The sequence below is a fragment of the Polistes canadensis genome, unplaced genomic scaffold, assembly GCF_001313835.1.
Source record: "Polistes canadensis isolate GaletaPanama2010 unplaced genomic scaffold, ASM131383v1 scaffold_466, whole genome shotgun sequence".
In the NCBI taxonomy this organism is placed as follows: Eukaryota; Metazoa; Arthropoda; class Insecta; order Hymenoptera; family Vespidae; genus Polistes; species Polistes canadensis.
The window spans coordinates 27,240-38,370 of record NW_014570013.1 but is presented as its reverse complement, the minus strand read 5'-3'; the positions used below and the strand labels follow the sequence as shown (position 1 = coordinate 38,370).

The 11,131-nt window shown below is 42.8% G+C and overlaps 1 protein-coding gene across 1 annotated transcript; it reads left to right on the top strand.

Annotated features, from left to right (window-relative positions):
* Window positions 1–1,661: 1,661 nt before the first annotated feature.
* LOC106792535 (protein Wnt-1) lies at window positions 1,662–10,617 on the top strand. Its single transcript, XM_014758995.1, has 4 exons — window positions 1,662–1,879; window positions 4,117–4,367; window positions 9,250–9,524; window positions 10,066–10,617. The coding sequence occupies exons 1-4, from the start codon at window positions 1,776–1,778 to the stop codon at window positions 10,615–10,617; spliced, it is 1,182 nt and encodes a 393-aa protein (XP_014614481.1). The 5' UTR covers window positions 1,662–1,775.
* Window positions 10,618–11,131: the final 514 nt, after the last annotated feature.

The window sequence follows — 11,131 nt, the reverse complement described above, 5'->3', positions numbered from 1 at the left end:
CAGAAAAACGCAAAAGGATGTTTAAGAGGGTAGAAATTTATTTCTTCCTTCTCGAGCCGTGTACGAATGTCTCCTGTTGAGAAAAATTGTCACCATTGTTTAACTCCATTTTAGTCTAAAGACAACAAATGCTAGCTGGTATTTGTCGAAAAAAAGAAACAACAAGAAAACTAACAAACTGACATGAGCTAGAATGCGAAAAAGAGAGAGAGAGAGAGAGAGAGAGAGAGAGAGGCACGCGTGCACCAGCGGTGGTTGAGCGCCAGGAAAGAAATAAAAGTGGGAAAGAACGACGGTGGGCACGAGTTCCTTGCTGCTTTGTCCGAAGGGTGGGGGTAAAAGGAGAGGGGCGTGGCCTAGTGGCGGGGACCGACCCGCCCACCAACGGCGCTTCCCCCAAAGACCACGTGCTCGCGTTTGCTCACCGATGCGGCGGAGATTTCCTTCTTCTCGTCTTCTACAGAAAACGTCACTTCCAACAGACGTCCCACTGTTATGTTTCTGACGAAACATCTAAAATGGTGACGAAATTCATTATTTTTTTCATCGTTAACAAATGACAACTATCGTAAAATAATCTCGATTAACAGAGTACGAAAGAAATGACGTTATATTATATTAAATACATTGGATCTTAGTCGATTGCTACGGGGTGTTTCGTATCATTGCTTTTCTCAAACTAGAATAATATCTTGTTCCGAGAGAAATAGAGGGCGGGGTAGAGGGGCGAAGGCTGCTCCTTCGAGAGGGAGGAGAACGGTAGCGAGAGAAAGAGAGCGAGAGAGGCGGGCCGAGATTCGATCGGTCTGGGGGGGGTCTCGAGGGCCTCACCGATTCGATGGAAGGGGAGATGTTTCTCTCTTTCTCTTTCCGTCTTCGCGAGGACGAAGAGGAACCTACGGAGGTGGGAGGTGAGAAGGAGGAGGAGAAATCGGCTCCTCCACGGAGGAGCGCGTGCAGTCGGCTAGCCGAGGCCTATACTTGTCCGTCGAAGGGAATTGGTCTTGCAGCCGATTCTTCTAACTTTCTCTCGGGATATAATCCGGAACCCCGGGTAGTGGAAGAAGAAAATAAGGGCGTCTTCGAGAACGAGGAACGATTCGTAGGCGCGAGAATTCGACGCGCGCCACCCTTTCGGTTTTAAAAGTAAAAGAAAAAGAAAGGGAGATATAGGGGGAGAGAGAGAGAGAGAGAGAGAGAGAGAGAGAGAGAGAGAGAGAGAAAGAGAGAGGGAGAGGGAGAAGGTCAAGAGGTGCGAGATAGAGTAGAATAGAGGGTGCCAGGTAGAATTCTCGCCTCCCCCACCATCGGACCATTCGACTCTTCGGGAGCATCGGTGTGCAGCGCAACGACACCCACCCCTCGAAGGAAGGGCCCGGAGGGTGAGTTTCCCTGCCCCGAGCCGACCGATCCTCGGACCCTTCCGCAGTCGGTCACGCTGGACTCTACCGAACGCATTACGAGTCTTCTTGCCTTTCTCTTCTGATCAACCCACGACGAAAAAGATAACGATAATAATTATTAAACAGAATAGAGGATAATGCACTAGAGTTGACGAGTAGAGTTTCCCTCTTTATGCGAAAATTCACAAAGGACGGTGTTACGTTGGACGGACGGTGTTGATCGACGACGAGTTTGGTGAACGGTGTCCTAATCATCATCTATCAGCGATATTATTACGGATAACAATATCTTCGAGGTATAGATAGATTTCTGGTGTAATCCACGATTTTAGCCAAATTCGACGGCTTTTGAACGAGATTCTTTGGCTAATCATGAGACACTGGCTTCTCCTCGTTGCCCTCGGCTTCGCGACCAACGAGATGGTCCTCGCCGAAGTTGTTAGAAGCAAACATCGCGGAAGGGGTTCTACGTGGTGGTGAGTCTATTTCATTATTATCATCATCATGATCGTCATCATAATCGGGACGATTTATTATTTTACGAATATAATTTTTTCTTTTTCATTGAATCATTAACCGTATCGAATTAACGAAATAAACGCGCGTATCCTATCAAATATTAATTAGCACGTATCGTAGTTATTTTTTCGTATTCGCGTAGGCAATGTTTTCGAAACGCGCTGATGTATACGTAATAAATCGATCATCGTTGGTGGTCGAGCGAAATTAAGACCCGTCGCTAACGAGTTGACATATATAAATATCAAAATTTTCTTTATCTATATATCGATCTTATTGAAACGAGTTATTCCAGTTAATCCTATTGAACGTGCGATAATCTCACGTTTACCATTAAACTCGTCTTCAGATGTTTATACGATATTATAAATTTCCTAGTCCCGATTTATCTTTCGACGCCGCGAACCTGTAGCGGCTAAGCGAAGTCGATTTATCGTTCGAGCCACTTACTTAGATATAGAAGCATCGAGAGAATCAGGTTTCTGTGTATAACAGGTAGCATACACCATACCAGTCGAGTAAGAGAAAGACGGAAAGAGAGAAAGAAAGAAAGAAAGAAACAGAGAAAAGCTCGAAGTCGGTCTACTTTAAACTCGAGTGATGATTTTTGGAGCGAACGAATGGGGCGGGGCGGGGGCGTGGGGGGGGGGGCCTAAGGGCGAGGAGAAAAAAAAATCCGTACGTTGTCTTTGTCAGAGTGGTTGGTTGTTTGCTCTAACTCTCGATTTATTTACCTTGAGTAAATGTCGGCTCGCAAGATGAGCTCGTCTCTCCGCGAGTCTTATACTCGCGCTTTGCTTTTTCCCCTCTCGAGTTGAATTTAAAGAGAAAGAGAGAGAGAGAGAGAGAGAAAGAAAGTTTTTGAGTTTGGGCCGAAACCCTGTTGACAGGAGAAAGAAAAACGTCGCTAGCTAGAGATTCGAGTAACGTGATTAGCTGTTTATTATACCGTACGACGAGTGACTGGATCCCTATACGCTCGAGCTATTTCGAATTGATATGGTGGGGTGTGGTGTGGGGGAGGGGGGATGGGGATGGGGTTACGTCCGGACACGCGCTTACTCCAAACCGTTTACAACAAGACGATATATAACCAAATGCCCCGCGATCTGCATCTCGTCTCGCGTCATCGTGTTTCTCCTCGCTGGCATTTCACCACAATCTCAAAACTTCAAATTCGATGTTTTTCTCATTCACTCTTACGTGTCGTGTCGTGTCGTGTCGTATACCTTTTCCCACGGAGAACGAAACACGCGTGGAAAGGGGGGAGGAGAGGAGTGGCAAGGGGCACAATCTTTTCGGTCGAATCGTTTTTCTGCGAGACGCTCCATCGATCGAGGAGACGCCGAATTCTTTTCGCAGACGACCTACCTTTTATATAAACCGTGTAGTAATTCTCTACATATATATATATATATATATATATGCTGAGTTACATATAGACATACACATACACACACGTGCACGCAGCTATGTACCTAAATGAATACTCACATGTGTGTCTTCCCTTCTTCACATAGCTCAGCGGGCACACGTTTATTGCGTACTTACACGTATGAATTCACCGAAGACGAAACTGTTGAACCAGTTTCGATCATTCCTCTCTACCTCTAATCCTTCTTTTCTCTTCAAACCCCCCCCCCCACCTTCCGTTCCCTTCTCTTCCCTTCCCTTCCCTTCCCCCGCTCTCCCTTTTCCCGTTTTCGCCTAGTGTCGGCCCGAACGATCTTAACGAATGAGAAGAATTCGCGAGAAAAAACGTTCGTATCCCCCTCTGGACATTTTATTCCCACTACGATTGTTTATCATCGTTCGGTTACGAAAAAAGACATTCCGATCGGTCGAGATCCGATGGAATAAATCAGAGCTGTGTTTAAAGGGGGGTCTCTCTCTTCTCTACCACTTTGCCGATATCTCTCTGTGTTAAAGTAATCTCTCTTTGTCTCTTACTCTCACCCTTATCCGTTAAAGAAACCCTTTTAAAACGTTGACCTAATCAATTTCACTTTTACAAAGTATAGAAAGGGAACGGGACAAATTTAGAGAGAGAGAGAGAGAGAGAGAGAGAGAGAGAGAGAGAGAGAGAGAGAGAGAGAGAGAAAGATTATTAATTTGTTTAATTATAAATTATTTTGTAAAATGACGATTATTATTATTAGCGAGTAATTAATCGACCAATCGTAACAATTTCCAGGGGAATAGCTAAAGCAGGAGAGCCAAATAATTTCTTACCGTCGCTGCACTTGGATCCGACAGTTTACGCGACCTTGAGGAGAAAGCAGAGACGGCTGGTAAGAGAAAATCCAGGTGTATTATTGGCAGTGGCAAGGGGTGCCAATCAGGCAATAAACGAATGTCAATATCAGTTTCGTAATCGTCGTTGGAATTGCTCTACCAAGAACTTTCTCCGAGGGAAAAATTTATTCGGCAAGATCGTCGATCGAGGTAAGAAATTCTTATCCTCCTTTCCACCTCTTCCTGCCCCCCCCCTGTATCCCCCTCTTCTTCTTCTTCTTCTTCTTCTTCTTTTTCTTGTAGTCTCGAGGACGCAAGGGAAAAACCTCTTCTTCTTCTTCTTCTTCTTCTGTTTCTTCTACTACTTCTACTTCGGCGAAGAAGAAGTAGACTTTGAAAGGAACTTTCGCTTTGGAATCATGATTCGTGATAAAACGGCAGGTATATAACGGACCATAAGGTGGACTCGTTCCACGTTCCAAAAAACCGTCCATTGTCCGTGCGTTCGTCTCTGACAACCGGTATTCCCGATAGAGATTTACAGAAGACGAGTTTCGTGCAGATAGAAAGAGAGAGAGAGAGAGAGACTAAGCAGTATAGGGATAGCACTGGGCTCGCGTGCGTCCAATGAGAACAAAAAATAAAGGGAACAAATAAAAAACAAATGAATCGAAAGTATACACATAGTAGGAAGAAGAAAAATAAAAAGAAGAAGAATAAGAAGAAGAAGGTGTATCGTCCTTCTCTTCTTAAGCCCTTACACAACACCTTCTTCATCCTTTTCGATTTATCGAATTAGGTTTTATCTTCTTTTAAACAAAGTGTCGCGCGTGTGATTTAGGTGTAAGATACTTGTTAAGTACTTTGATATCTCACTTTTTTACCCCCGTGGTGTTCTTGTTCCTTCGAAAAAAAAAAAAGAAAGAGAAAAACAAAAAGAAGCGTTTCATGTGGTGTCTCTCATTCGTCGCGATTAGTATTCATTCCATCTCTTTTTATCAGTTAGTTCGCGCGCGCGCGAGCAAGCAAACAAGCACGTTCCTCCTCCCCACCTCTTTACTTCCATCTAATATATTTTTTTTTCTTTCTTTCTTTCCCTCTCTCTCTCTCTCTCTCTCTCTCTCTTCCTTTTCACGTCTTTTTTTTCTCTTTTTCTTTATTTCATTCGCATGCTTCTTTTAGTTTTACTAAGTGGCCATATGGGGACATTCGACATAATGGGGTGGGAGCGGCTCGAGCGAAAAAGCTCGGCTTACAATCGCCTCGACGAGATCTAAAAGAGCCGCAGGGGAGCCAGAACTGGTACGAGAAGGTCCATTATCAGGTTGCAAAACATACATCTGGCCCGGCGAGAGAGGGCACGTGCCCCGGGCCTTCGGACTAAGGGCACGCCTCTTTCGACCCCCCGCGCATATCTCTCTCTCTCTCTTTTTTTCACCTTCCAGACTCGTGCCCTCTTCTCTCTCACACTCTCACTCTCTCTTTCTCATTTAACCATAATCGCGTTCGTCTTTACTATTATTACTATTATTAATATCGTAAAGAAAAAAAAAGAAAGTATAAATATTCTTTCCGATAGATAATCGAAGGAGAGATGAAAAACGTTGCAGCAGGTAACAATCGTTTGCTTGCGAGAAGCAAAAAAAAAGAAAGAAAGAAAGAAATGGGAGGGCACCAAGGGCACGTAGAAAACGGTTTTGTGTTTCGTACCAGAGACAAACTTATCATCCTTTTCTCCGGAACACGCCCACTTTGCGGGGCCTTAGACCTTTCACCCTTAGCCGTGGTCGTCATCGTCGTCATAGTCGTCATAGTCGTCAACGTTGTTTCGTGCGAACGCGGACCAGTTTCTTTCTCTTTCTCTCTCTCTGTCTCTCTTTTTATTCCTATTTTTATTTTCGCTTCTCTTCTCTCTTTGTCCACGAACGAATCTTTTAGATTAGATCTCGAGTGAGGTTACCAGCAGCGCGAAACAAGGGGAAAGCGCAAGATCGCTATCGTAGCAGATCCGCCGCTTATGCTCGCTTATGCTCATTTCGTATTTCGAGGCATGGTTTTTAAAAAGGGAGAGAGGGTGAGAAGAAGGTGAGCGAAAGAGAGAAGATAGGGGGGGGGGACCTTTCGAAAACTGGATCTTTTGGAAGTTCGCAAGTTAGTTCGGGACTAAACTAAAAACGGCCATTTCCGGATTACGACGCGACATTCGCTACTTTTTCGTATCTCCATTTGCCCATGTGTGTGTGTGTGTGTGTAAGAGAGTACGAGAAAGAAGAAATCTTTGATACTTTTGAACGAGTTTGTACTCGATATTATAGCTGGTAGTGAGTGAGTCCGTAGCCTGTAATCATTCCGCCGCCAAGAGGCACCTACCGCATTGGTTGGGTCCTCTCAACTTGCCTCTTCCTTCGGCCCTTTTCTCTTCTTCTTCTTCTTCCTCTTCTTCACACGCGCAAGTGAGAGAGAAAGAGAGAAAATTTAATCGCTCGGTAAAGCCTCCGACGCCGATATCCGTTAAATCGTTTTCCGAAGGAACGTGTCGAGTCTTTCGGTAGGGCGACGTATCTTTCTCTCTCTCTTTCTCTCTTTCTCTCAACCCAAAAAAGACCCTTACTCTTAATATGCCGGATGAGACATAATTGTCTTTTTTATTTTTCTGTTCATTTTTTGCAATATTATCCTTGCTCGCACCGCCATAAATCCTTACCCCCTGTGACGATGTGCTGTTACACGTGCTTCGACGACGGCACGCCACCCATTTCTTGCTAAAAGAAAAAAAACAAAACAAAAAAAAACCCCAAATCGCCGCTAGTATCAAAATCAAACAATTTACTTTATTAATTTTGCTTTTTTTTTCTTTTTGTAAGAATAAAAAAGAAACACATCCGTTGAAAACGCGCATGGGACTTAACGAAAAAGAATGTTGAGGCGCGAATTGTTTGAACGTTCTGATAACGAAAAACTCATCCTCATTTACTATTTAATGTTTATCGTACATTAAAAAAAAAAAAGAAAAGAATGAAAAATTGTGCACTCCGAGGCACTCCGAGGACCGAGTCAGTCAGTCAGTCGTCATACGCAAACACAATGTCTTATTAACTCTAAGAATCATCGAAGCAATGTCATCTTTCATTTCCTTTCTCATACGCCTATTCTTTTTTTACTTGTTCGGTCTTTGGAACAAACCGATAACAATTTCTCGCCTTTACGAGTAGACTTTATCTCCGTCATCCGGTTGTTTGAAAACCGTAAAATTCTTTCTTTCTCTTTCTCTCTCTCTCTCTCTCTCTCTCTCTCTCTCTCTCATTCTCTCGCAAGGACACGCGCCTTCAGAATAAAACTTCTTTCGGTTACCTGGTAAGTAATTCCTCGAATCGCGATCGTCGTATTCTACCAACGTGATCTCATTCCCCGTCGTTCACGATCTCGTACTTTAATCTTCCCGTTTGGATTGTTAACGATCGATAAGGATTTTTTTCTTTTTTTTTTTTTTAGACACGACCACGACACGTTCGCGGATTAGTACAAACGATTGTAGTTCTCAACGAACAAATATTACCTGTCTATAAGTTATTTTTCTAACGCGATGATTATCTGTCTGGGTTCTTATTTCTTTTTTTCTCCAAAGATTCTCTAAAACTCTGACCAAAATCATCATCATCGTCTTTCTTTCTTTCTTTCTTATTCTTTCTTTCGTTCGTTTATTCATTCGTTCGTTCAACGACACGACGAAAAGCTACAGGTTTTTTTTTCTTTTCTACTTGGCTTCTAAATCATTCGCAGTGAAATATTCTTTTTCCAGCAACGTTAAAATAGAGAATGAAAACGTTTTCCTCGGTTATCCTTTTGGTCACGGTAGTCCTTGGATGATGACATAATATCTGGAACAAATCAAATTTAAGGGATACGCTGGCTAACTTCTCTCGAAATTCATTCCGGTAACATTCTAACACCGACGTAAATCTTTTTACAGGGATGATTCTTTTAAACAAGTAGCATCCGTCGTTCCAAGCATAATAGAAAAAAATACTTTTCTCCACTTGGTCGTTTAGTTTTTTTTTCGTCTTCTTCTTTAGACTTGGGATTAAAGATAAATCGTTCCTTCTTTCACCTATTATTAACATTTCCCATTTTTATTAGTTCCTTAACTTCTTCGTATATTGGTGTGTCCTAATGAACCATGACATTCGAGTCCCCCACAATTCGATTCGAGAAATTATCGACGTCTTATTTTTCAATTTCTTTTTCTGTCTTCTTTTAAACCATACGAATTTGATCTCCAAAAATTACACACAATTAATAATCGAAAGAGAAATAGCTTCAATAAAAACCTCGAAACATATATATATAATAATAATGTAATCGAAAAATTATTTCCCATGTAACATTTAACGATAACAGCATCGAGATTGCGCGCGAGGTGTTTTAAAAATGTTTTCTTTGAAAAAAAAAAAGAAAAAAAAAGACAAAAAGAAAGATCCATTCTCGTCTCGTGGTTACTCGCGAGATTGAACCAAAAACTCGTTTACGCGTTTCGGTGTAATTTTCAATAATTCGCCTCGATCGGAAGATCGGAACGATTTGGTAGATCGTCGTTCATTGGGCCACCCGTTGAGAGTAGAAAATCTCTCATCTCTCTCTCCTTCTCACTCTCTCTCTCTCTCTCGTTCTTTTAGAACGTCTTCACTGGCACAAAGGTGCCGGCATCTTTTACGTTGCTTGCAACAGGTGCTTGTATCTTATGCAGATAAGGTCGAGGTGCTCGAGGGTCAGCCCACTCAGGGTAAAGGTCGCGTTACCTCTTTTCTTTCTCTTTCTTTCTTACCTTCATTTCTTCCTTGACTCCTTCCACCTGCGTCCGGCCCTCTCGTGCAGGTAGTCCCCTACGGGGAATTGAGACGTTCGCCAACATAGTCGGTGCTCGCGACTCCCACGCGACTAAAACGAGCACCGGCTAAAGTTTTGTCTACCTTTTCTTCTTATTCTTATTCTTATTCTTCTTATTCTTATTCTTTTATTTTTTTCCCCTATGTTTTCCTTTTATTTCTTTTTTTTTTTAAATAATTTCGTTAGAGACTTTTTGATGAATTCTCAGGATGCCGAGAGACCGCCTTCATTTACGCCATCATGAGTGCAGCTGTTACTCACAGCATTGCAAGGGCATGCAGCGAGGGTAGCATCCAGTCGTGTTCATGCGATTATACCCACCAATCGCGTGCACCCTCCGCCGCCCGAGATTGGGAATGGGGTGGTTGTTCGGATAACATTGGATACGGGGTGAAATTTTCCCGTGAATTTGTCGATACCGGTGAACGTGGACGAAATTTACGAGAGAAGATGAATCTTCATAACAACGAAGCAGGCAGAGCAGTAAGTTTATTTTATAATACAGATAACATACTATTTAGTTTATAATACAGAACACAAATAACTTTTTTTTTCTCCTTCGAATTACACGGATGGGGGTGGGAGGGGCGGTTACCCGAATATCGATAAATTCAGTAAGATCTCTCGGTAGTATTTTTATTTAATAGAAGATCATCTATATAAAGAATTTCTTTTACAATATTAATATTCGCTTCCGCGAATTAACTTAAGTGGAATTTAATCGGTATTATCGAATATTTTACAATTATCGTAATAACGTTAAATTTACCCTAAGGTGCATTCTTATCGAAACCCTTATAATATCCATTTGGATTTTATTCGAGTCCTTCCGATGCCGACTTCGATCGTTGCGCACCCACACCATACGTTTCTTCTCTTATATTCGATTATCGCGATATCCTTTTCGTTGAGCCGCCTTGGAATGTACCGCGATAACAGCATTGAAAGAAAAAGAGTATGTGAGAGAGACGGAGAGAGAGAGAGAGAGAGAGAGATAGTTCGATGGTTGTTCGTTCTGTTGCAGCACGTTTTGTCGGAGATGCGAAAGGAATGCAAGTGCCACGGGATGTCAGGATCTTGCGCAGTTAAGACCTGTTGGATGAGATTACCAAATTTCCGCGTGGTTGGTGACAATTTGAAGGATCGTTTCGACGGTGCATCGCGAGTAATGGTCAGCAATTCGGATCGTGCACGTGACAACAGTAACGCCATCGTTACCAATTCGGCAAGTAATTCCGTTCATCGGGATGGTCAAGGACGTCGCAATCGATACAATTTCCAATTGAAACCGTACAATCCGGAACACAAACCACCGGAACCGGAAGATCTCGTTTACATGGACACGTCTCCGCCTTTCTGCGAGAAAAATCCTAAACTAGGGATACTCGGTACACAAGGAAGACAATGCAACGATTCGAGCATTGGGGTTGATGGTTGCGATCTCATGTGTTGCGGAAGAGGTTTCAAGACTCAAGAAGTTACGTTGATGGAGAGATGCTCCTGTATATTTCATTGGTGTTGCGAAGTCAAGTGCCAACACTGCTGGAAAAAGAAAACTATACACACGTGTTTGTAGAGGAACTCCTTCGCCAGTTTCCCCCTGCTCTACCCAATACCCACCCTTTCCCACACCACTTCTTTTTCTTCTTTTCCAATTAGGTTGTCGTAAAATTGTCGGTTTCCGGGTTGAAACACGATACTGTCGAAATAATCTCGCGAAAAAGAGAGAGTGTGTTCATTTATTTAGTTGCACTTATTAATATCTTCCCTTTTCCCTTCTTCGAATAAAGGATCGATTCCTTCCTTCCTTCCTTCCTTCCTTCCTTTCCTCGGCGAAGGACATGCCGATAATTTTTATTTTCTCCATTTCGTTCTCCTTCCCTCCCAAGCCCCTCTCCCACCCCGTACGAACGCCTTCCTCCTCAGTATTACGCGACATGTTCTAAAAACTCTTTTAACTATATATATTTATTGCGATATCCTATAAAGACTGACTCCAAATGCCCGAGATCGTTCGTTCGTTCGTTCGTTCGTTCGTTCCTCTCGAATAACGATCCCTTGCGATTTATCGCAGACATTTAATATGTCAA

Coding starts and splice junctions, on each gene's coding strand:
- LOC106792535 (XM_014758995.1), top strand. CDS start 1,776: ATGAGACACTGGCTTCTCCTCGTTGCCCTCGGCTTCGCGACCAACGAG. Junction 1,880..4,116: donor GGAAGGGGTTCTACGTGGTG/GTGAGTCTATTT, acceptor AACAATTTCCAG/GGGAATAGCTAAAGCAGGAG. Junction 4,368..9,249: donor CGGCAAGATCGTCGATCGAG/GTAAGAAATTCT, acceptor ATGAATTCTCAG/GATGCCGAGAGACCGCCTTC.